The sequence below is a fragment of the Puma concolor genome, chromosome B2 (genome assembly GCF_028749965.1).
Source record: "Puma concolor isolate L17-30 chromosome B2, mPumCon1.1.hap2, whole genome shotgun sequence".
In the NCBI taxonomy this organism is placed as follows: domain Eukaryota; kingdom Metazoa; phylum Chordata; class Mammalia; order Carnivora; family Felidae; genus Puma; species Puma concolor.
This window is the reverse complement of record NC_141671.1, coordinates 96646986-96673935: the sequence shown is the minus strand read 5'-3', so window position 1 is coordinate 96673935 and position 26950 is coordinate 96646986. Positions and strand designations below refer to the sequence as shown.

At 42.1% G+C, this 26950-nt stretch overlaps 1 protein-coding gene across 1 annotated transcript in view; it reads left to right on the top strand.

Moving 5' to 3' along the window:
• The window catches only part of PREP (prolyl endopeptidase), a 120022-nt gene that overhangs the window by 5968 nt on the left and 87104 nt on the right, over positions 1–26950 (top strand). Inside the window, exons 3-5 of the mRNA XM_025925407.2 lie at positions 18586–18719; positions 19905–20035; positions 22524–22733. Of these exons, the coding sequence (XP_025781192.1) occupies positions 18586–18719; positions 19905–20035; positions 22524–22733 (475 nt within the window). The remainder of the gene's footprint in view (positions 1–18585; positions 18720–19904; positions 20036–22523; positions 22734–26950) is intronic.

The following is a 26950-nucleotide window of genomic DNA, read 5'->3' as shown; positions in this document are numbered from 1 at the left end:
GGATGGTGAATATAGCTGTTGGTGCTACCACTTTTTGTCAAATGATCCATGGGAAAAAAGATGAAAGCATTTTTTGTCCCAGAGAAAAGAAAATGTTTGCAATAATGTTTATGGTTTATGGTAACACTGATGAAGCAAGAATTTGAAAGGAAAATATGAGAAAGAAAAAAACTGATTTTACCAAGTAAAAATGAAAACTTAGAGAAAAACTATGTGAATGAAACGTTGCCTAAAATATTTTTTCCAAAGGAAAAAAAATCTTATAAAGTTGGGCCTTGAACAGTGTGGGAGGAGGGGTGGGGGTGGGGTCAAAGCTCCACCCCCCCCTCCCCTGCTGAAAATCCAACTACAACTTTTGACTCTCCAAAAACTTAACTACTAATAGTGACTGGAAGCATCACCAATAACAGAAACAGTCCACACACATTTTTTAAAAGTAGTGTGTGCTGTATTGTTTCAGTAAATTAAGATAGAGAAAAGAAAAGGGTATTAAAATCGTCAGGACGAGAAAATACATTTGTAGTCCTATACTGTAAACAGTCCATGTGCAAGTGGACCCACACAGTTCAAACCTCTGTTGTTCAAGTGTCAACTGTATGTTGAACAGATACCAGGTCTTGAAAACTGAGTGCTGGTCTTGGATCACTTATTGATTTTAATGCAACAAAAACAAAATGAACCAAATTGTAAATATAAGAACATTCTTATATTTTATGGAAGTAATGGGGTGAAGGGAGAATTTTCTGCTCTGCCTAACAATGCAAATCTTTACTGTTCTTTTGGAGAAACACATAGTATTTTGAGCTGAAGTCTCATTCCATTAATGAAAGTACCCCTGAGTGCTATGTCCCACAGATGTTCTGTCCTTGGAGTGCCCAGATCTTGTCATGTAGGATTCATCCTTACATATACTGTAAGTTTGTTAATCAAGTTTGCTTGGGTGAAGGGATCGTGTTTCTCCAATCCATGGCAAGTTCCTTGACTCTTAATTTATAACTATATTTACATATTACTTAGTGCATTGGAATATGTATGCTATTTCTAATATGCTCACTATTCCGGAAATTTATTTGAACTTCTTTAGAATCCCAGAGTACATTTCCATTTTTTAAAAAAGCAACGCTAAATGCACTCTGGGTGGTTTTCCAGACCTGCCGCCAATAAGCCTATGTCTTAGCTCCTCCTATGTCTTGTGGTCCCCTGCCACCATAAATACCGGTGTTCTCTGGAGAAGTCAACTCAGGTTTCCAAGGCAGTTCAGATTTGCCAGGAAAGCATTCCCTCCCGATGTGGGTCTGGCTAGTGGGCTTGGGATTCTCCCCTTGCCCATTCCCACCTCCCATTCCTGCCTGGTCGGTCTGTGGGGTAACAGATTCCACCACTTTTAAATCCTTGGGAAAGAGCTTGACGAGGAAAGGAATGGGGCAAAGGGCTTAGCCAGGCACGGTAGTCTGTGCAAGAGGAGAAAGTAGAGGCAGGAAGAGGTGGTCCTGGAGTAAAATTCATGTCGTCTCTTTCTTCTTCGTTCGTTCCCATGCACCAGTTTGCCTGCTTTCCTTTCTTCCACCCTTTCCTCTTCTTTCCAGCAGGTGTGTCCTTTTTGGCTCACTGTAGAAACCCTTATAACCTCTTCCCTACCTTTTGTCCTTGAAGTAAGCACACCACCATTTTGAGATTTTCTAATGGTTTTTGCTTATACCTATAGTCCTTCTTATCTCCCTTTCCCGACTCCTCAAGAAAGACAAAGGTCTCATGGGTGAGAATTATTGGTATTCGGGTTTTCAGTTCTCTTTCATGAAACATTAGTTACAAAGGTGGATGGATAGAGATTCCACAATGAGAAATAGATGGGGATCTTTGAGAGTGGGTGGGGCTCTAACTCTCCAGGGAAGGCTAGGAGGCTTAGGGAGCAGATGTGGGGCTGCCTCCTCACCTCGACCCTGCCAGGAATGACCTTGATCACTTGGCATTGCCCTGAGCCGAGACAGGGATGGAGCCTGGGAATGGAGAGTCACAGGCAGCTACCTAACCTGTAATGGATGGGAAGCACCAGGAAAGGAGTGAACTTCCTGCGTGCATCTCTTGGAAAACTGCCCCAAAGACTGTCTCTGTGATGATCACTTTGAGGTATTGGCTACAACCTGAATTTCTTCAGGCTTTGATGGTGATTGAGGGATTCAGTAGTGTCAGAGTGACCCAGTTTTTGCTTATGTGTTAATGAACACATGCTTTGCTGTTCCTTAATTGATACTGGCTGGTCCTGTGGTTGACAAGCCACTTATTAGTAGATGAAAAACTTCGCTAGTGATCTTACAGTTCACATTTGCTAGAAGCTAATGAGTATACGCTATTATTTTCATGGTATACATTTATTGGGTGCTTACTGTGTGCCAGGCACTTCATCCGTAGCTTTGCATCCCCTATCATTTAATTCTCAAAGCCTAAAGCAGAGCTTTTTATTTTCCCCATTTTACAGATGAAGAAATGGAGTTACTGAGTAATTAAGTAACACGCCCAAGGTCATTCAGCTAATAAGTGTGGAGGTAGCTAGGTGGTTATCAACTTTATGTTAAAAACTAATAAAAGGGAAAAGACTCTGGGTGTAATAGCTTTGGGGGGAATATATTCATGTCAGTGCTTGCCGTGGGACTTGGCCATCCTCCTGCGGGGACCATGGGCTGTGGCCGCTGTGCCCACACTGGCCTGTGCGGACAGCTGCCCTCCGGTGTCAGAGTGGCTTTGAACCTTTGCCTCCTCCCTGCAGTCTTCCCACACACCCATCTCCCTCCTTTCCAGACAGGTTCGTTAATGACCAAGGCTAGTAATATCATCTGGTTTCTGAGGAGTTATTTTTTTCTCATGTGTTTTTCTAACGAGCAGAAGAGCAGCGCGAATATTTCCTGCTCATGGTTAGACACATGTACACAAAGGTGTATTAGTCATACCTTGATGTAAAGAGGAATATCTTCACATAGCCTCCAAAACAAAGAAAAACCAGTCAGGAAGTGAAGAACATTTGTACCTCTTTTATACTAAATTCTGAAATGCTATCAGGAGGTCTTTGATTTAATCTAGTATGTAATATGGGTTATCCATTCCTGACAGTGACTGGCATTTAAGGCTTTATCCCTTATAAAAGAATATCAGAGCAGACTTGTAACTTAAAAGTAGGAGGTTGTTGAATCTAGATGAATCCCTTAAAGCTGTCAAGGCCCATATAATCCTATTTTATAGGAAATGCTCCAGATTGTAAAAAGATCCTATACAACAACTCACTTGACTCTCTGAAGCAAATCCAACCTTGATATGGAAACTTGAGATACTTTGTACAGACCAGTCCTACCCAGTAGATACATACCAGCTACATGTATAATTCAAACTTTTCAAGTACCCACATTTTAAGAAGTACAAAGAAACAAATGGAATTATTTTATAGTACTATATTTAATTAGTATTTTCAAAATATTAATATCTCAACAGGTAATCAATATAAAATACTATTAAAATATGTTCCTCTTTTTTGCAATGAAGTTTTTGAAATATGGTGACTATTTTACACCCCTAGCATGTATCAGTTCACAGCAGCCACACTTCAGGGGCTCAATAGCCACATGTGGCTAGTGGCTCCTGTGTGGGACAATGAAGATGTAAGGACCAACCTTTCTTGTGAGTATAAAGAATATCAGTGAATGTTAGTAGATTTAAAAGAAAGTTGAATTTATCACAGGAATTAAGGAAGAGTTTAATATAGAAATAGATTAAATAAAGCTATATAATTATCCTAATTAATATTAAAAAGAAATTAAAGGGGTGCCTGAGTGGCTTAGTCGGTTAAGCGTCCGGCTCTTGGTTTCAGCTCAGGTTATGATCTCATGGTTTGTGGGTTTGAGCCCCACATTAGGCTCCGTACTGACAACACGCGGAGTCCGCTTGGGATTCTCTCCCTCTCCTGTCTCTCTGTGCCTCCCCTGTTCTTGCTCGCTTACTCTCTCAAAATAAGGAAGTAAACTTTAAAAACTTAAAATCTAAAAGTACAGTTGGAATTACAGTGCTTTATCAAGGTGACCTCTCATTCAAAACAGCACCTTAAATACTAGGCTAAATGTCTCTGTTACTACGATTCTTATATGTTCACAAAGCTTTGATCAGTACATTAAAATATGAACCAAAATTTGGAGAGAAGAAAGTAAAAATCATGAATTGTAGATTATATGATCATGTATCTAGGAAGCCTAAGGGAAACAAATGAAAACTTACCAGAATTAATGATTCCATAAAGTGATTATGTATAAAATAGTATGTACAAAAGAAATACAAAACTGTCAGCTCTTATATGTACCATCAGTAATGAGAAATTAACCCATCTGAGAGCAACAAAAAGCAAACACTTGGGAATGAGAAAGAGATTTCGTGCCTACTGGGAAAGTAATAATGCCACTTTGAAAATACAGAGATTTCTCAAAGGCTCAGTTTGGAGTGTTATATCTTTTTTTTTTTATTAAAAAATTTTAAGTATATTTATTTTTGAGGTGGGGGGGACAAACAGGGGAAGGGCAGAGAGAAAGGGGGAGAGAGAGAGAGAATCCCAAGTAGGCTCTGCATTGTCAGCACAGAACTTGATGTGGGGCTCAAACCCATGAAATGCGAGATCATGAGCTCAGCCGAAACCAAGAGTCACATGCTTAACCAACTGAGCCATCCGGGCGCCCCAGGGCGTTATTTCTAATAGTGAAAAATTTCCAACAATAGTGTAGTGTTTAAGTAGAATATGTTGAATCTGTTCAATGAAGTAATAGGTGCATCTGTTAAAATGTTGGGCTATAAAGATTGCGTGCTAACATGAAAAAGTGCTTGTGGTAGAATATTAAGTGCGAGGATAAAAATTGCAGTGCTCCAAATGGTTACAACATTAAAAACGACCTTTGTAAAATGATTGTAGGAGAATCTATATAGGGATAGAAACTAAACAACAAAAATCAGATAAAGGGAAAGTTCTGGGTTAAAAGCACTTTAGAGAAGAGCTAAGTATGACTCTTGAAGCATCTGAACCATAGTGAAATCTCACTGGTGTAAGTGGAACACCCGGGTGACCTTGGAAGTTTTCAGCATAAAGAGCTAGAGAGGGAGGTTTGCAGTCATTAAAAATGATTTGGAGACTAAATAGGCAAGCCCCAACAGGCAGTTAGCTCCTACTCTCCTTTCAACAGGCATTTCCAGCATGTCCTTTGTAGATCATAGGAGGCACTTTGGAGCAGTCTTCCTGCACACCCGTATTTGACGCTGAGGTCAACTTGAGCCTTCAATCTAATAACGAGGCTCTGCTCCCCTGTCTTCCATCCACTAACGTTAACGTGCACATGATTGACATCCTTATCTTTAACTTTCTAGATTTCCCTCCTAAAAACAAGAAACAAACCCCAAACCCCACCCTCTGTGTAGCTTTTCTCAACCTCTTTCTTCCTCTTCGTTGGTGTCCTGGCCCTTCAGGGGTGCCCTGGTCAGTTGTTATTTCAGATTTTACCATGTGCCATCTCCCTCTCTTCCTCTGTCCAGGAGTCACTCCACATGCCCCGTCACATAGCTGACCCTCTTCCTTTGTCACCATACCCGGTAATATTGCCCATCAACATAGACCAACCTCCTCAAATCCAGAAACTTCCCAACCCTATGTTCTTCACTGTGCACGTGGACCACATGTTCGGGGGAGTGGTGGAGACTTGCATCTGTTCTGTCCAGCAGACCGCTCTGCCATTTGGCCCTGCGTTGACTCCCAAGTCCCCAGACTCTGCTTCCATTGCTCTCACAGCTGAGATGGCAGTCTCACTTTGAGGTCACTCTGACACTACTAAACGAGTATTTGTCTTGGCCTCTCCACTCACTGCGGTGCAGTCATTCCACCCTGTTTGCTCCCCTTCCTGATAGTGTGATAAATTCCTCTCTCTACATCATTGGGCTTGGTTTTGCAGCCCCAAGGTCTAGACGGAAGCAGTGTCCTTGTAGGCTCTTCAGGAGGCTCTCCGTCTTACCCCACGTTTTGTGGCTCCAACTTCTTAGTTGCATATGCCAGAAGTTGTTACTGAGTTACTGAAGGGAGATACAGAGAATGGAGGGATTTATACCTTTCAAGGGATAGCCCTCTTAATTGTAACTAATTGTCAAATCTGCCTTTCACAGAAACTCTGTCCTGGGACTTTGGTACAGCAGTAGCTAAGTGTAGAATATGATCTGCATATACCTAAGGACTAATTTTGTTTTCTCCCTGAGAGTGGCCCTAGGCAAAATGAGAGCCACAGCAAACAGCCTTGTTTCCTTGGTGGATCTCACGAGAGAAGAACGTTAGTGAGAACCAGCAACAACAAAACAAAACAGTTGTTTTAGTTTATGTTCATTCCTTCTGATAAAATAAAATTGCCATCTGTGTCAGAGAAGATCAAAGGAATACACAACATAGTTCTTCTCTAGGACATTATTTGCTCTCCCTTCCCATTCTCCCATTGGGCTGACTAGTTGGAGATAGCTCATTACACCTGCTGAGAAGAGGCTGAGAAACGTAGGGAGGAGAGCAGGGGTCCTTCAGTCTTTCAGAGTAAGAAACCTGGACATGTTACCTTTCCCTTCCCCTGTCCTTACACTGTTTCCTTCTCTGGCAGGGAAGATTTAAATCTTAAATGACTTCTGATCATCTCTAGGATATTGAAGCAGCCTAGGATTTCAGTGTAGGTATTTTAGTGTCACAGAGGTCAGTGGAGAACAAAGTTTAAGGAGGTCAGCACCTGCTTTCAGGCATCCTTCCTGCCTATTGTGAGGTCTGTTTTCTTGTTCGTTTGCTAGCTTTTGTTTTCATTGTTAAAGGTTAACCCTAAACGTATGTAGTGTGAGGAGTTTCTGCTCTGTTCCGGTACCAGTCTGGCCCAGATCTCCCTGGACACTGGGCTTTCCCTAGCATGGAACCAGAGCCAACCTGTGGAAGAAGTAGCTTGGAGCTGGGTGAGCAGAGTTCATTTGTCCAGTTGCATTTCTACCGCAGGCCACCGCGCTGTCAGGCTGCAGAGCCAGCAGAGTTGAAGGTTGCTCCCAGGACTTCCAGTGCTTGAAGGGCTAGTCTCTGAGCCAAAAGACAGCAGATGAAGTTCACTGGAAATTAATTGGCTTGGGTTTATGATGTTCTTTGAAGACTTTAGGACACACTGAATATCCTTTTCGTGGATAGTTCTTCATCCTGTGCGCTTGCAGGCCTCCTCATATTACTTCTGTTGGGAAGCAGTGTGGAGGCAGAGAATATTTGACAAATGGGACTGGAAGCAGAACACACAAATCAGAGCTCTTTTCCTTCCATTTTCTTGTTCTATGACCATGGCAGGCTACCTAGCCTGGATTCATTTTATTCGCCTATAAAATGAGTATTATCGAAATCACTTCCAAGGTTTTACTGACCTTCACCTCAGAAAATGCACGGAAGAATTCATTTTCCGTACCTGGCAGAGGTCTGCACAAAGATGGTGTAGCTTGAGGCACTGCTGCGTAACCGTAGCGGGATATAGACCTTCAGACGCTAGTGCTCCAGCCGCTTAGTCAGAATGTCCAACTTCAAAGACTCTTCTATTTTCATCCAGAAAACTAAGAAGGATTTTCCTTTCGAATCCTAGGTGTTTAAGATAAAGAGGCTCACGCTCTGTACGTTGGTATTTTTCCATGGGACTGTGACTTCTAAGTGAGGTTCCCGTGTTCTAAAGCGTGATGATTAAACTAGGGCAGAGATTACCTTCAAACTATCTGGTAGTACCTCTTTTAACTGGGGCCTTGTGAACGCCCTTGGCAAAGCTGGCCTGTGAAACACTCGTCCACCCATTCATTACTGTTCCATGTAGGACCTGGATTGGGAATTACTACTGTGCTGTCCTTCTTGATTGGAAACAGGAGGCGCTTTAGGTAAATATGTTACCACATATTATCTCCGGTTCCTAAATATCTCACTCATCACCTCCTTTGGAAATGTTTTTCCTTATTGTAGTTTGTAAATACACTTCTTATAAATCCACAGTGGAAATATGTAATTAGGGAAACAACTTCCTTTTGATGTATGGATGGGATAATCATCAAAAGTATGAGGAAGTTGCTGGTACTGGACCATCTTCTTTTCTAAGTGCTGCTGGCTTTTTTTCTCTTTTCTCATGCCTTATATAACCAGGGTTTATTTATTTTGAGAGAGAGCATGCACGTGAGCTAGGGAGGGGCAGAGAGAGAGAGAAAGAGAAAAACAGAATCCCAAGCAGGCTCCATACTGTCAGTGTAGTGCCCTATGTGGGGCTCGAACCCACGAACTGTAAGATCATGACCCGAGCCGAAATCAAGAGTCGGACACTTAACCGACTGAGCCACCCAGGCACCCGTGTAACCAGGGTTTTGATGCAAGCAGCAGAAATGGATTCTGGCCAGCTTTAGCAAATAGGGAATTTATGGCAAGGATGAGCCCAGCTCCTGGGGTAGACTGAAGGGCTAGGCTTGGCACAGACAGGAACCAGATAGTTCTAGTGCAGAAATTCCAATTTTCACCCAGCACTGCTAATGGCATAAATGATCTTCACTTTTTCAACTGCCTGTCCCTTGTTTAGTGACTCTCCCAGGAGAGGGAGTTTTGATTGGCCAAACTCCAAATGTGTGCTCACTCCTTGGCCGAACTGTGGTAATGGGAAATTTGGTAGAAGCCCCAGGGACCCTCTTTGGCTTTTGTACCATCAGGAAGCTACCTGGAATTACTGTCTGCTAAGAAGGGAGGACCCTGGAAAGGGAGAATGGATGCCGGCTACCCGAAATGCCACAGGTCTGCTGGCTTCATCCTCTCTCCCTTCTCCGTATGTGTTCGTTCCCTTCCCTGTTCCCTGTCTTTCCTATCCAAGCTTACCTGTGTGTCCACTGTGGCAAGCATTAGATCAAACTGGGAGGAGGAACAGACACTCTGTCAAAAGCCAGACAGATGTGGCCCCTGCCGGCATGGAATTTACGTGTTAGCACAGGAGAACCAGCGATTGGGGGTGTGCAAGCCACTTAACCTTCGAGCTGCTTAGAGTTCTGTGCTGAAAAGAGGCTCAGACACATCCTGAGTCTCATTTTAGAAAAGCAGACCCCAGACCACTGACAAAATGCTTAACGTGCTTGAATACATTTAATGACATCTTGCCTGTGGGCAGTTACTTGACTTTGGTTTTTAATCATCATGGTGTTCCTATGAGAAATGCTGGTCTCAGATATGTTTGGGAAAACCATTGGTAAAGAGCTAACAACTGAAGAACTGAGATAACTCTGACTTCTCCCGGCCTCTCTTCCCCACTGCCCCCAAACTTAGCTGTCTAAAATCCACTCACCACCCCATGCTGCCATTTCCAGGGAACAAAGCACTTAGTCATAAAAACCACCTTCGTTGGGCACTTAGTAAAATATAGGTCTCCAAACTGTAATTCTGGAGCATCTGATTTCAGTAGAAATCTGTGTCTCCCAGATAATTCTTAAGGTCCAGAAAGCTTGGGAAAACTGCCCTAGAGAATGCTTAGACACGGTTAGAGAAAAGTGGTAACACCTTTGATAGTAACACCACTTTCAAGGAGTCAAAGTCCTAGTCGATGCCTCACTGTTGTTTATAGCATCTTTATAAAACGGAGGGACAGTGTTTGTGGTTCTGACGTTTTCATTGGGCGATATCAAGGCAAGTGTTAGAATAAAGACTTACTTGAGGGACTCTCCTACGTAATATTGTATGGCACTGACCATTTCTGTCAGCTGTCTGTTTCATCATACACGTGATTCTTAGGAATTCCAGTTCTGCCTCTATAAAATCTCATGCCTTTCTCTTCTTTCTTTCTTTCTTTCTTTCTTTCTTTCTTTCTTTCTTTCTTTCTTTTTCTTTCTTTCTTTCTTTCTTTCTTTCTTTCTTTCTTTCTTTCTTTCTATTCCTACTGACACTGCTCTGGTTCAGGCATGCATTGCCATTGTGGTAGACATTCAGTAGCTTCCTAACTTGTCTCCCTTCTAGGATTTTCTTTCTACCCTGTTCCCCCCAACAACTAATGGGAACCCTTAGAGATCTTGGAACCTGCATGTTCATGGGAAGGCAGTGGGTAGATCATTTAATGAGCAGCTTCAGAGGTAGAAAGGCAGGTTTGAATCTTTACGCCACAATTTCATCAGATGTGATGTTGGTCATATTTTTTAACCACTCCAAACTTCAATTTTCTGATTTATAATTTGGAGCAAACTACTCTGTATGGTTGTGGTGAAAATTAAGTGATAATTTTGAACCATGCAGCAAAATGGTGGATACAAGTAAGTGCTTGATAAATGTTTGCCACTGCATTTATTATAGAGCACTTTAAATAGCATGGAAATTATCTGCTTGATAATTTAGAGCTATGTGGGACAAATTCTTTTGTTGCAATTAATTCTTAGGCTCTTTTCCTCCACTTTCTTTCATGGTTATTGCCCTGTTCAGATCTTTCTTTCTTTTTGGATCGATTTTTATCCTTTGTATTTCCTAGAACATTGCCCACATCATTGAGATTCTAAAATGTACCAGCATGGGGTTAGTGTAATATCTCTTACGTCCCCAACTCTACTCTCCCTGTCCGTGGCTATATTTCTTCATCATTTCTAATATTGAGTTTCTGCAACATTTCTCCCCTTTCCTTGATTAGCTTAGCCAGAGCTTTGGTTGAGTCTGTTTTTTCCCTTTTTAAATTTTTTTTTTTTTAAAGAAGCCATTTGAGGACTTAGAAGTTATACTCTTTTAATTTTCTAGTTAATTTCTTCTCATGTTCTTTTGTTACTTTAAAACTTTGATTTGAATGTTTAGTTTCATTTCACTTTCTCATGTACTGATAAGACACCATTCACACCATTCGTGTAGATACACCTTTCTCAGCTCTGCCCACCAGGACTTGGGCAAACTTTGGGTCATTTCCTCCTCTTCCTAGGCTGCTCATGTTCTTCCAGCCTCACCTTGCTCAGCAGATGGCAGGACTCCTGGAAGAGCTGTTAGGATGCTGGATTAGTGGTACTTGAAACCCAAGTCATTCCAGCTCATGTGAAAAAAGGAGCAAAGTGGCTGTAATTGGTGACCAGGGTGTAAGAGCCTTTAGGCACAGCCTGATCCAGGAGTGCACATGATATTTCTGGAAACCTGTTTCTCTTTGTCTCTCAGATTATCTGCTTTTCTCTGATTGTTTTGTTTTCCAGTAGCCTCTTCCATGTGGTAGGAAAAGATGGGCCTTGTCTCTTTCAGTTTTACTCAGTCCTCATGGTCCCAAATCCCATAAGATAACTTCTGTCTGCCAGTATGCATCCCTGTCACTGAAAAAGGATTCTGGTTGCTTTGCCTGGGTTCATGACTCCTTTATTGACTTGCCTATAGAGAAGAATGGATGGAAAGACTGCTTACAGAAATGGATAGGGGTTTTTTTTGTTTTTTTCACTTTTTTGGTTTTTTTTACATTTATTTATTTTTGAGAGACAGAGAGAGACAGAGCATGAGTGAAGGAGGGGCAGAGAGAGAGGGAGACACAGAATCTGAAGCAGGCTCTAGGCTCTGAGCTATCAGTACAGAGCCTGACACAGGGCTTGAACCCACGAACCGTGAGATCATGACCTGAGCCGAGGTCGGACACTTAAAGCAGCTGAACCACCCAGGCGATCCAATAGGGTTTTCTTATATAAAGAATGTAGAAAGGAGTTAGCATAGTTAGAATACAGACAGAGGTAGCAGTAACGTCATATGACAGATGGTGCAATCTACTGGTACTCAAAAACAGTAAAATCTGATGGAGAGAGAGGGTAAAACACAAACTTCCTGAAAGCATAACTGTCACTTTCCAGACCCAGCTTGTTTATTCGAATGCAGAGCACCTCACCTGTGCCAGACATACCTCAACCGTCACAGTGTGATTGCTGTCCTTCAGGACAAGGCACACCCAGACACCAGCACTGTGTGCATAAGTCACAGAACAAGCCCTTGGACCCAGTGCAAGCCTCATCCTGTATGGGTGTTCTTCTTGGCCCTGGATCAGTCCCTGGATCGAGGGTTGGGGTGCTCAAATGGCCAATAGAAGTCACACACTGTTCCCCCACTCTATCAGTAGGACGTCTCAAGGGTACCAAGATACAGATATCACCTTCAAATGTTTTGCCACATCTCATGAATTTTAACTCTTTAATAGTCTTATTTTTCTTGTTTTCTAAATATTATTGTTGCTGTTTGGATTCTCTTATTGAAAAAAAAATAGTTATTTAAGAGAGGATGTGTATGCATTTAACTTCTTCATGATCAGGTTTTTAGTTAGGTTTAGATTTGAACTACTGTCTGTCCTTGCCAGGTTTCTGGTTAGTAGCATGTGCCCCAAAGGACCAAGCCAAATGGAGTTCAAGTTTCAGCTTTGAATGGACTTCCTAGTAGTGACTAGATTTGAGAACAAGACTTGACTGTAAGGTCAAACTGATTTGCCCATATGGGATGGGCATAGGAGGTGGAAAAGAGACCTGGCTGGGATTCTGGAAGGCCCTACCTGTACTGTTAATCACATGCAGCTGGAAGCTCAGTGTGAGCCTTCCTTGCCTGAGGGCAGACGGTCCCAGAGAGAATAGGTGCACCCACTCTGGGGTTTTAATGTTAAAAGACAAGCCCCATGGAGTTGGGGCTCTTACCACTTGAATTCACTCTTTCTCCTCCTGGGGAATAAGTAAGTAATGGGTTTGTGGGGCCGGGAAAAGAAAGTAGCATTGTGCTTTTACTGTGACCTGAATCCCCTTTTTTTTCTTGGAATTTGAGATTTCCTTTGTTGTCTGAGGTACTGCTAATTATTTAAAAATGTTCAGTGAGTACTGGAAAATATGGGATACTCATTTCTCTCTCTCTCTTTGTATATATTTCTCATATTAGTTTTATAAAATATATTATTTCCATTCCTTTATAGTCTCAATTTCTAGACCTGTTTCCTGAAGCAGCTGCGTTTAATTTTCTGTTTGGCATGACCTGCCTTCAGTTTGCTGTGTGACTGTCCAAATCTCCGGGCCCTGAGTCCTGGAGCCTCATGGATGAGCTTTACCTTCTTTTTTATAAGGGTATCCCTGCACTTGGAGAGTCATATCTGAATTCTGCCATACTCCCAGCAGTGAGAGGGCACCCACATAAGCATCTCCCTCTGGCCTCCAGGAAGCACTCAGCCTCCTCGTGGCTGGGACCGTGTTGTTCTGCCAGACCTTCCTGACACCAACCTGTTTTCTTCAGAAGCCCCTGAAAGTTGCTTTAACCAGGTCATATACACGCATGCATATGTCTGTGTGTATAATTTGCAGCAGAAACTCCTCAGATGATGGTGATGGATAGCACCATGCCTAGTTTTTGTTGTTTATTTGGGAAGAGTGGAGGTTGATAGCCGTGTGCAAGTTAATGTCCTACCTAAGACTCCCTCTTGGTCATCTTGACACCTGCCTGCCCCACTCTCTCTCACCCCTGCCTCATCCTGGAAATAGTTTCTCCTTTATTCTCTTGTAGCATTTCCCTTTATCCCTGAGTCATCTGTTTAATCTTATGTTAATTGTGGTGTTTTATATATATACAGCTAGTTAGTGAGTAACTGTATGCTTCATTTTTACTCATATATGTATGAGTTATGCTTATTAAAGGATGTGAGGTATTTTGTGGATTAAAATACAGTGCATGTGAGGACAACTTGAAGAAATTCTTTCTGAAGACAGGGTAAAGGAATCTCCAGCTCCCAACCTGAGTGACCCTTTGCCAGCTAGCTCTTCTTTCCTTTTCTTTCATGGTGGTGAGACTTTAAGATGAGCTCCCACCAGGGGCGCCTGGGTGGCTCAGTCGGTTGAGCATCTGACTTCGGCTCAGGTCATGATCTCATGGTCTGTGATTTTGAGCTCCTGTGTCAGGCTCTGTGCTGACAGCTCAGAGCCTAGAGCCTGCTTCAGATTCTGTGTCTCCCCCTCTTTCTACCCCTCCTCCACTCATGCTCTGTCTCTCTCTCTCTCTGTCAAAAATAAATAAACTTAAAAAAAAAAAAAAAGATGAGCTCCTACCAGAGTTTTGTGTGCACAGTACAGTATTGTTAACTACAGGCGCAGTGCCATGCAGCACATCTCTAGAATTTACTCCGTGTGCATAACTGAAACATTGCCTTGCTGTGGAGCTTTCTAATCTTCAAGGGAAGAGGGAGGTATAAGCCAAGTTTCTTAGTCCTGGGCAGCTATTCAGTGCGTTCACATCCATTCATTGCTATAAAATCCAAACTGTTGATCTTCTTCAGAGGCTCAGCTGCAGGTGTCATTAATGGGCTTTCAGATTCCAGTCACTTGGACAACACTCTGTAATCGACTGTGGACGCCGAAGCTTCTTGAGGAACGAAGAGAATTCTAATTCTCCTCACCCTGTTCCTTTATCATCATGGATGTCCTCCAGTTTTGTTCGTCTCTTCTTGCCCCTTTTCTCCCTTTCCCCCAATTTGTTCTAATTTCTAGACCAAGAAGCCAAACTGTTAAATCCGTAAGTGACCAAGAAGGTGTTTCCTGATTAAAATACCAGAAATCATATTGACAGTCTGTAGAACCCTAAATTTCACAAAGCCCCTTTATAGAACATTTGCTGTCTTGAGCATGAGAAGGATTTGCCCAAGTTATAAAGAATTTGAGACTTTGAGGCATTTGACCAGTTTGGTTTTACGTGTAAGTCTTTGACTTGGAAGGACATAGTCTTTAAAAACTGCTCTATTTAGAGTAATTGGTTGACTATCATCGGTGGATGGGTGGGGTGACAAAATTGGTCGTAATAGTCCTAGAATTGTATCATTATTTAGTAGCATTATGCCTGGCATAACAGTCTTATGAACATTTGAAACGAGAAAAGCCAAAGTGTCTGCTTCAGTGTGAGATGGATTCGGTGGCCGCAGTTGTGTCTGTACCACGAGACGTCTAAAAGAAGTGATGCGAGATAGAGGAGCAGTTGAAGAAGACGGTTCCACCTTTCCAAAGCAAAGGAACTGAACACCTGTGTGTCTTGGGCCCACCTTGGTCCTACTAGAGCCTGAATAGGGCCTCGATCAGCCTCAGACAAACACAAACCAGAAGGGTGAGGGACACAGAGCCCGCACAGTGCCCTCCTCAGAGGCCCCTCCAATGGAAGAAGAGGGGCCAGCCAAGAGCCTCAGCACACTGGGATCCCAGGGTGGGAGCCCCGAGGAGCTAGAGCAGTCTGATGAGGCCCTTCCGGGAAATAGCCATCGAATCCACACACGAGCGTACACGGTGCCCATTTTTCTCTGCGCCCCATCACAGTGGTCGTTCCTGCTGCTTCTGGAGACCAGCCATTTCACTTGGCCTCAGCTCTCCCTGGACCACTGGCCCACCTTCCTGACTTCTGATTTTGCTTCCCTGGTTTATTCTTCATCCAGAGCAAGGGTAGATGTTTCAAAAGATAAGCCAGATTTTGTAACTACCTCCTTTCCCAGTCATAGCTTGTTTGCCCCTAGAATGAAGATTCAAACTTCATAACTGCCACCGGGTGCCGCGTGATGAGGTGCCGCACGATCAGCTCCCGCCTGGGTCTTTGCTCCCTGTCACTCATTCCCAGCCTCACTGCCCTTCCTGCTCTCCTTCACACCTGGGAGCTCCCATCTCCCAGGGTCCCACACTTGCCATTCCTTGGCCTGGAGCACTTCTCCCGTCTTTGCATGGCTGCTCCCTGTAGCCTAGCCTACCTTAATTCAGAAGGGCCTCCCTGGCCACCCTCCCTCCTCCTTCCCAGTGCTTCCCAGGATCTGTGGTGAAGGACTGGTTTTTAAATTTCCAAACCGGTATGGATTGATATTTTTGTAAAACATAGCAGAGATGGCACAGCGATGTCACATTGCTCACAGCACTCCCTCTCAGGCTCTGTCCTGGCCTCATCCCGGGCAGGTGGCATACAGTTCAGGACCAGCACAGGCTGCAGATGCTTATGATTACCTTGCGTGTGGCCTTCGGACTAACCATTCTCTGTAACCCTCTGGCTTGTGTATTGTCTCCCCCAGTACAGTGTTAGCGCCACGAAGGCAGGGAGCTTGTCCTGGACTTGTCACCTCTCCATCCACAATGCCAAGATCAGTGCTGATGCACATGAGGTTTTTCTTAAGTCCTTTCCGATGCTCCAGGACCCTGACGTGCCTGTCCAGCCCCACCTAACACAGGCGGGGGGAAAATCATAGGAGGCCTGGCTTCCTTTCTCCCCCGGGTGTCTGCTCTTACTCATCCCACATCCGGAATCAGGCATGGAGCCGGCCTCAGCCTCTCCTACTGTGACTGGAATAGAGTACAGGTGGCCCTTGAACAATGTAGGAGATAGAGGTGCCAACCCCCCGTGAGGTCGAAAATTCCCTTATAACTTTTGACTCCCCCAAACTTTACCTATAGCCCACTGTCAACTGGAAGCCTTACTGATAACATAAACAGTCAATTAACATGTATTTTGTGTGTTTTTTGTATTATGTACTGTGTTCTTATACTATCATGAGCTAGAGGAAAGAAAATGTTACAGAGAAAGTCATAAGGAAGAGAAAATACATTTATAGTACTGTAAAAAATCCACAAATAAGTGGACCTGCCTGGCTCAAGCCCATGTAGCTCAAGGGTCAACTGTAATTCTGCTTGAGTGCTCTTGCTAACTCACTGTTCACCTTGACCGGGTGACTTCAATACTGCATGCCTCAGTTTCTGTGTCTGTAAAGTAGACAAGGCATTTCCTTCCATCATGAAATCAGTAATGCTCTTGCACACACTTTGTGATCTCCACAGTCCTGCCCCTGAGTGGCTTTGCGGCTGTACACTGATACTGTAACCAAAATAAAAGCCCGTTTCCTCTTTGACACTCTTTTTAATGAGGCGCAGTGGAATCAGCGAACTTCTTCTATAAAGGACTATGTATTAAATGGTTCAGATGTTGAGAGCCACATAGGCCTCTGTTGGGTTGTTTTTGTTTTCCGACTCTTTAAAAGTATAGAAACTATCGTTAGCTTAAGTGCCGTAGGAAGGCAGGCCAGGGTGAATTGCCAGTTCCTTGGCAATAAGCATTTGGCATTATATTTCTTTGGGACTCAATACATTTTGTTTTCTGTTTGAATGAAATAAGAAATGTGACCCATAACAGGTTTGTTTTTTTTTTTTTAATGTTTATTTACTTTTTTTTTTTTTTTTTAATGTTTATTTACTTTTGAGAGAGAGAGGGAGAGAGGGCGAGCAGGGGAGGGACAGAGAGGGGGAGACAGAAGATCCAGAGCAGGCTCTGTGCTGACAGCCGAGAGCCCAGGGTGGGGCTTGAATTCACGAACTGCAAGATCATGACCTGAGCCAAGTCAGATGCTCGACCGACTGAGCCACTCAGGTACCCCCATAACAGTTTTTTTTTTCTTGAATGGATCATCTTGCAAAAAGGGTTGTTCATTATTTTAGTCCTACTTTCTACTCTTTCTCTCATATTCTCAAGCACATTATAAATATCAGTGAATTTTAGAACAGCTTTCTCTGAACACAGAATCATGGTTTTCCAGAGCACAGTTGGTGGTTATTGTAGGAGATCCCATTTGAAGACCATTTTGAGTTAGGGTGGGCCCTTGGACCTTGATGATCCATCCAAAAGTAGAGGCCAATGATAGCGCATTTTCATCTGTCATTCAAAATATATTATGTTCTTAATTTCCTGAAGTTTTCCTCTGAGAACTTACCTATTTGTAAACATCAGATTGAACCTTCAACTGATTTTAGAGCTAATATATTTATTCTTGTTTCATTTCTTACTAATAGCCAGAGGTGAATATTCTGAGTCTGAGTTTTCATAGTATGAAGAACTTTCTAATTGCTCACTTACAAACAGGGTAGGCTTGGGTATAGTTGATCTGTTGTGAAACCTGCCCCTTGCCCTGCCTTTGCTGCCAGGGTCCCCTGACTTCCTGCAGACCATTTCTTGCCCTTCCTTACAAACTGTTTTTGTTGATATTCTTATCTAATGCCACCCATTCTCCAATTTTTAAAGAATATTCTTCAGTTTCAAATTTTAACAAGGTTCTCTGAAGTTGACAAGGTAGGAGGCCTTAGGAAGACAGCATAGGCAAAAGCAAAATTGGTAAAATAGCACCTTTGTATATGTTTCTTTAATTCTGATGGTTTGTGGGATCTCAGACTACTGACTAGGAAGGCTGGCACCTTGGCAGCGTGTGAACGTAGTCGATTGACTGCATGATCTTAGTACAGCAGACTGTGTTTATTAAGGGAACAGATTCAAGAGTAAACTCTGCCCCTGCCTGGCTGTCTGATGTTGGGCAGCTTTTCATCTACTCTGAAACTCAGTTTTCTCCTCTGTAAAGTTGGGCTGATAATAGAGCCTTCTCCATAAGATAATTGTGAGTTCTAAATGAGTTAACAGTATGTAGTTAGTGCCATGAAAGGACTAGCTATCATTTATTGAGGGAAAAATATGCTTTCATGGATATATATCAGTGGATAAAATTCCATATGGAAAATTTTATGTCTGACTTGCTTTTTCCATTTAAATTTTCTCTATAGGCTTTTGTTGAGGCCCAGAACAAGATTACTGTTCCATTTCTTGAACAATGTCCTATCAGAGGTTTATACAAAGAGAGAATGACTGAACTGTATGATTATCCCAAGTATAGTTGCCACTTCAAGAAAGGAAAACGGTATGTGAGGTTGCTTTTATTTTTCTTTTTACTTGTCTAATTGAATGCTTTCTTTAAATCTTGAAATACAAATTCTAAATAACTTGCCATTGATGGAACTAATTCACTCTCAAGTCAAATCATTTCTGTGCTTGAGTACGAGAATAAAAACTTTTGGTCTGTTGTCCATATTCTTAAAATTATAATTAAGAAATTTAGTAGAGATACTTCCTAGGGAAAAAAATCTAGATTATAGGAAGTTATTGTTGTCTTATGGCTAGTAATTGGTGAGATAGGATGATTTGCAGACGGCAGTGGAGATTCGTTTGCCTCTAAGATTCCCTTTGGCTTATACTGCTAGAAAGGATTTTATTGTATGGGTGTCTTTCACCCAGGAATGGAAATGGCCAGGAGGCAGCACCTATCACTAACTCACTTCTCTTGTTCCTCTCCCTTTCACACCTACTTAGACATATTCTCTTGTTCTTTTTTTTAAGTCTCTGGAACCATCATCATAAATTTATTGAGAATTTCTTAGACCCCCCCCACCGCCGCCTTCACACATGTGCACAAGTGCGCGCGCGCACGCGCGCGCACACACACACACACACACACCAGCAAAGTACCGTCTACATGCCCCCCTGCCGCTTGTTTTTGTAAATAAAATTGAAATGGCACACAGACCTGTCCATTCATTTACATATTATCCATAGCTGCTTTTGTACAACTACAGAATTGAGTAGCAGCAGCAGAGACTCTATGGCACACAAAGCCTAAAACATTTGCAGTTTTGCCCAGTACAGAAAGGGTTTGTCCACCCCTGCCCTAGCGGCCTGCCGAGGGAAGGATCCAGCATTTCATTTTAGAAAACCTGTGTTCTTTTCCATTGAAAAGAAAAAAAATTACTGCTTTCTTTGATTATCAGTTTTCATTTTAGCAAATGAAGCAGGCTTTATTTGTTCCCATTTAGTTAATATGCAGAATTATGATAAATTATTTGAGTACCTAAAACAATTCAGATAACTAACTCTAGGCACTGGGAGGTGGTGGGACCTTCCATCCTAGTCCCCACGTATGTATGTCCCTGGCATAGCCCATTTGCAATTGAACCCTTGTGTGTTGTTTTTCTTTTTGCTTGTGTGTATTTGATTGTACCCCACAAGTGGAAAACTCTACCGCTAAATAAAGACCATCTCTGTCCCCCAGGTATTTCTATTTTTACAATACAGGTTTGCAGAACCAGCGAGTATTATACGTACAGGATTCCTTAGAAGGTGAAGCCAGAGTGTTCCTCGACCCCAACATACTCTCTGACGATGGCACGGTGGCTCTCCGAGGTGAGCGCTACACAGCCAAGCCCACAGGAGTCCCAGGGCCCTCACTCACGGCTCTGACGTTGCTGCAGTCCCCTCACCTCTGAAACACCAGACGGGATGGACCATATTGTGCAACAGATGCACATGCAGTATCAGGAAAGCTAATTTTTGCACAGTATCTTTGGAATACATGAGTAGCCACGTGTTTTGGTGGCATGAAGCAGAACTGGAGAATAATTCACACTGGACCCAAATTAGCTTCCAGGGCTTCTGAGATATTTAAGTACCAACATCATTGCTTCTAACATCCCTGAGACCTATCTGTGTTTAGAAAAAAAAATCTTCTGTAAGTAATTTAAGCTCTACGAAGAATGTTCCGACTATAAATATAAAATAGGAAAGAATATTTACAAGATCTCTTTCCTTGGTGGGGAGGAAGTGATCAGAGTTTTAAACTTTAGCTGTCAGTATTTTAGAATTAAAAGTAAAAAAAAAACAAAAAACAACACAGTCTTGTAGAAATTAGACCGGTTGATACCCTGTTGCCTGAAGATGCAAGTTTAAAACCCAAATCATTAAGTTTGGCCTGTAGTGACCACATGTCTCCTCAATAACTCCACCCCAAGATAACCTCCACAGTCCATAACCATTACTGTTGGTTTGTGCCATGAGCACTGGTTCTAAGGAAGGAAGTTGGTTCTTCTCTGGTTCTATGCTTTAATAGTTGTATACTCTGGGAATCATCTCTCGTTGGTATCCTAGATCTTAATGAAGTTGGCTCAGCATTTCCCTGACTGTTCCCTGCAGTTCCCTGGCTGTAGCATCCTCTGTTTTGTAGAGAAAGCACAGGTGGGGGTTCAGCCTGCGGAATTGAGCAATTGGAACACGGTCGTCCTGTAATCGATTAGGTGGGAATCAAAAGGCCCTGTTGTAGCAGCGCTTTGGGAAGACCCTTCTGTGGAGCCACTCAGCCACTTCATGGGTCTTCCCCTCTTCTTCCTAAATAGGCTGTGTATGTAAATGATGGTCCTTTACCTAACTCGTGTTGAAAGTAATCAGTATTGAAACTAAGATGCCAGTCAGCTAACCAAAAATATCCTCCCGTAAATTTGAGCTTGCACTTGTAAATGAAGTTAATACACTGGTTCGGTATGTAAGAACATATCCTGTGTAGGATATCATTTAATTTTAACTAAAGTCTGTCTTGTAACTCATCCAGAAGAACTTCATTATAGGAGAGTCTCTGAAAATTCTTTCCAGTAACATTTTAATGGAATGCCTGCCATATACAGGTCCTGATAGATGAAAAGGGAAATTAGACATGGGACCTGGCCTCAGTCTTCAAGTTTTCTGAAAATGATATTATAGGGAGGTTACAGTGTGGGTAAACATACTGATTGTTTTGATAGCATGTGATTTTTTTATACATTTCAAATCAATTATTTAAATTTTTCCTGTAAAAATTTCATTATATAGAAATAATTTATATAAAGAAGTATTTTCTCTCCATCACCTTCTAGACTCTTCTCTGTATTTATATAGAGATGAGCTTGCATACTTCATAGGAATCAAAAATGATTAATAAGGAGATTTTGTGAAATTTTAAACTTATTTACCACTAATAGAAATTCCATGTCAAATAGTAGGGCAGTTCTGAAAATAGTTGAGTTTCTGAGGATTAATTTTCAATCCCTAGTAAAGTGTAGCAAACATTGTAAGAGGAAATCTCTAGTGTCAGTATCTGGTAACAAATGCTATCTATACCTACTTTATATTTATAAAAGCTGATATAAACATATAAAATTTCTCAACACATATTCTGTAGTGATTAGAACATTCTGTCATGGACTTAAAGAATTGGACATGCGTAACAGTTCATAAATGGTGTTGCTTTTTCTTTTTCACGGTCACTTTTGGAATATGCACTGTGTGAGCCTTCATTGCAACCCTTGGGCTTTATTTACCTGGGCTTGTGCTGATCAGATGGTGTGGACGTTAATCCTTGAGTGCCAGCAATGCTCAGAAAATGAGGTTGTAAAGAGTGATTTCAAATAGTTTGGAATCCATTCCAAAAATTACTTAATGGCTTCCGTTTAGTTTTGTTACGTGCTACGTGTCATAATCTAGTCGATACTCTAAAAGTAGTCTCCTTATTCTTTTTTCCCTTCCTCTTTAGAGTATAAATAAAATATGTTGAAAGTCTCAGATGAGCTCTGCTTTTAACCGAACTATTATTGAATTAATGAAAGTATCTTAGTGGTCATATAATCCAAGATGTCATTTTACAGGTTAAAAAAACTAAGACCCAGAGAGGTTCGGACACTTGTCCAAGCTCGTGAGGCGAATCCCTGTAAGGCCTGGGCTCAGCCCTCTGGGTTCCTCACTGCAGGTTTCCTGCTCCTTCTGTTGCACATCTGGCAGAGAACGGTGTCAGACAGCACGGAGGGCAGTGGGCAGGGCTAGGCGTTGTGTCCCCAAGTTCACTGAGGATTTATCCTGTGTCCCATAGGCTATGCATTCAGTGAAGATGGTGAATATTTTGCCTATGGTCTGAGTGCCAGCGGCTCAGACTGGGTGACGATCAAGTTCATGAAAGTTGATGGTGCCAAAGAGCTTCCAGATGTGCTTGAGAGAGTCAAGTTCAGCTGTATGGCATGGACCCATGATGGGAAGGGGATGTTCTACAACTCATATCCCCAACAGGATGGAAAAAGTGATGGTAAGTTAAGGTATCAGGTGAAGCACCTTTTTCGTGAACTAGAAGTGTGACTTCATATGACTTTAAAAGCTAAACCTACATAGAAGTTGTTTGGTGTAGAACCCAGTTTCCTCAAAGGATGTTGTATCAGTTGTGTAACAGACTGCCCCAAAACTTAGTGGCTCAGAATAATAACCATGTTTGGGTTTTTTTGTTTGTTTGTTTGTTTGTTTTTGCTTGTGAGCCTGTGAGTTGGCGAGGCAGTTCTGCTGGATTAGCTGAGTTCTGTCATGTTTCCATGTTCGGCTGTGGATCAGTTGGCTGATCTCGGCTTGGCTGTTTCCTGTGTCGGGGCCTGGGTTCTGATATATGTGGTCTCTCATCCTCCAGCAAGCTAGCCACTTGGTTTGCATGGCAGCTCAGCAGGATTCCAAGAGGGAGAGCCAAAAGGCACAAGCCTCTTTGATGCCTAGGTTTGCTACTGGCACTGCATCGTGTTGCTGCATTCTGTTGGCCAAAGCAAGTCATGGGGCCAGCAGCCCCAGTTCAAGGGGTAGAGAAACAGATATAAGGACCCATGACAAACGGAGCCATTATTGCAATCAGTCCTTTACAGATGTGTTATATCTCCCAAGGAGTCATGGAGAAGATGGATCTTTTTTGTTTTCTGCAAAACCAATTTATTTAATGACGTTGAGTGATTATGAAATTTTCCTACTGTGGTGATCGTATCTCTTCCTCTGATCAGAAGTTATGGGTCACCTGGTTGATGCATCGTGACATTTTCCTCCTTGTTAACTTGCAGGACATACCTTTGTTCTTCTTTTCACTTGCACAGAGATCCTATTGTGTTCAAGTAGTCTCTTTTCTTTCCCCCTTTACTCTTCATCTTCCCAGATAGAAAGGGCCAGGTACCTTGAACCTTGCTGATATAAGCTTTCAACACCACCTTCTTCATGCTCTACCATCTCTGGCATGGAGTGTTTTCCTGTTGTCTTGGTTGGTCTTTACAGGTGGGAGACCAAAAAAGTATTTCACTGGCCATTTCTTGTTAGAGAACAATGTTATTTGTGAAAAACATGAAAATTATTATTTAGGCTCAGCTTTCAGTGGCAAAAATAGTGAAGATTAGTTATTGTGATTGATTTCAGAAAGGTACCATCTTTTGCCAGCTGTAATTTGCTGCCCTCTTGTCACGAGGACCTCAACGGCCACTCAGGTTGTGTGAGGGAGGGACTTACAATGAGGCTCAACAATCCTGACCATGTGCTTCCTGGGAAAGCTATGGAAAGTCACCAAGTTCTGTACAAGTTTCATTTATATTATGGTATTAACCTTTTTCATTGTCCTGAAAGCTTGGTGCCTTTTCGTAATGAAAAAAAGAATCGTTCAGTCTCACAACAGCCTCCAAAGCCAGCAGATATGTGTGAATTACTTCCAGAGTGATGCCCAACCAAAACTTAAAAAGACAAAAAAAAGTCTTTACTTTCTAGAGCATTTTTAGGTTTACAGCAGAACTGAGGAGGAAGTGCAGAGATTTCCCGTACCTCCCCTGTCCCCACATGCAGAGCCTCCCCTATTATCAACATCCCTCTCCAGACGAGGTAAGATTGATGAACCTCCATTGACACATCATACTCTCCCAGAGTCCAGGGTTTACATTACAGCTCACTCTTCATGTTGTATATTCCGTAGGTTTAGACAAATGTAAAATGTGATTGATTAATCATATGTATGCTACTTGATATCTATCTACCATTGTAGTGTCAGTTTTACCGGCCTCATAATGCTGTATTCCACCTATTCACCTCCCTCTCCACTAGCCTCTGGCAACCACTCATCTTCTTTCTTTTTTTAATGTTTATGTATTTATTTTGGGAGAGGGAGAGAGAGAGCAAGTGAGCAAGCGGAGAAGGGGCAGAGAGAGAGGAAGAGAGAGAGAATCCCAAACAGGCTCTGCGCTGTCAGCACAAAGCCCGAGGCCAGGCTCGACCCCATGACCATGAGACCATGACTGAGCCAAAATCAAGAGCCAGACACCCACCGAGTGAGCCACCCAGGTGCCCCAACCACTAATCTTTCTACTGTCTCCATAGCTTTGCCTTGTCCAGAATGTCACATAGTTGGAATCGTACACTATGTAGCCTTTTTAGATTGGCTTCTTTCACTTGGTAATATGCATTTAAGTTGCCTCCATGTCTTTTCATAGCTTGATAATTAATTTCTTTTTAGCACTGGATAGTATTCCACTGTCTGAATGTAACACAGTTTATTTATCCATTCACCTATTGAAGGGTATCTTGGTACCTTCCAAGTTTGGGCAGTTACAAATAAAGCTGCTATAAACATCTGTGTGCAGGTTTTGTGTGGACATAAATTTTCAAATACTTTGAGTAAATACCAAAGAGTGATTGCTGGATTGTATTGGAAGAATATGTTTAGTTTTGTAAGAAACTGTGAAACTGTCTTCCAAAGTGGCTGCACTAGTTTGCATTCCCCCAGCAATGAATCAGAGTTCCTGTTTTTCCACATCCTCACCAGCATTTGGTGTTGCTATTGTTATGGATTTTGTCTGTTCTGGGCGGGGGCGTGTGGAGTATAGTTGTATATTATTGTGTGAATTTGCATTTCCTTGGTGACCTATGATGTGGACCATCTTTTGATATGCTTCTTTGCTATCTGCATACCTTCTTTTTTTTTTTATTTTTTTAATGTTTATTTTTGAGAGAGGGAGAGAGACCATGTGCAAGCGGGGAAGGGGCAGAGAGAGAGGGAGACACAGAATCCAAAGCAGGTTCCAGGCTCTGAGCTGTCAGCACAGAGCCCGACGTGGGGCTCAAACCCACAAACTGTTAGATTGTGTCCTCAGCCAAAATCGGATTCTTAACTGACTGAGCCACCCAGGCGCCCTCGCATATCTTCTTTAGTGAGGTTTGTGTTAAGATCTTTGGCCCATTTTTTTGATAGGATTGTTTCTTTTCTTATTTTTGAGTTTCAAGAGTTCTGTGTAAATTTTGGGTAATAGTCCTTTTACCAGATGTGTGTTTCACAGATATTTTCTCCCATCTGTGACATGTCTTACTCTCTTGACAGCGTCTTTTACAGAGTAGAAATTTTTTATTTTAATGAAATCCAGCTTATTGGTTCTTTCTTTCATGGATGGTACCTTTGGCATAGTATCTAAAAAGTCTTTGCCAAACCGGAGGTCGTCTAGATTTTCTTCCATGTTATCTTTTAGGGGTTTTATACTTCTGCATTTATGTTTAGATTTGTGATCCAACTTGAATTCTCTCTTGTGAAGGGTGTGAGGTCTGTGTCTGGATTCATTTTTTCCACATAGATGTCTAGTTGTTCCAGCACCATATGTTGAGAAGGCCATCTTTGCTCCATTGTGTTACCTTGGCTCCTTTGTCAAAGATCAGTTGACTGTATTTATGTAGGTCTGTTTCTAGGCTCTTTACTCTGTTCCATTGATTTATCTGTTCTTTTGCCAGTACCACACTGTTTCGATTATTTACAGTAAATCTTGAAGTCAGGTAGTGTCAGCCTCCAACTTTGTTCTTTGCCTTCAATACTGTGTTGGCCGTTCTGGGTTTTTTGCCTCTCCGCATGAACTTAAGGACCAACTCATTGGTATCCACAAAATAACTTGCTGGGACTTTTATTGGAATTAAATTGAATCTGTAGGTCAAGTGAGGAAGAACTGACATGACAGTATTCCTATCCATAAACATGGATCATCTCTCCCTTTATTTAGTTCTTTTTTGATTTCTTTTATCAGTTTTGTAGTGTTTCTCATATAAGTCTTAATACATATTTTGTTAGATTTGTACTTAAGCATTTTATTTTAGGGGGTATTAATGTCAATGGTAATGTGTTTAAAAAAATTTTTTTGTTGAGGTATAATTGACATATTTTATGTATACAACCTAATGATTCAATATTTGTATATATTATGAAATGATGATCATTTAAATCTAGTTAACATGTATCACATCACCATACATAATTATAAAATTCTGTTTCTTGTGATGGGAACTTTTCTTTTTTTTTAAGTTTATTTATTTATTTTGAGAGAGACAGAGACAGCGTGAGCAGAGAAGGGAGACTGGGGGAGAGAGAGAAGCCCAAGCAGGCTCGCACTGCCAGCCCAGAGCCCGATGGGGGCCTGACTCACGAAACCTGAGATCGTGACCTGAGCCAAAACTGAGAGTCAGATGCTTAACCACCCAGGCACC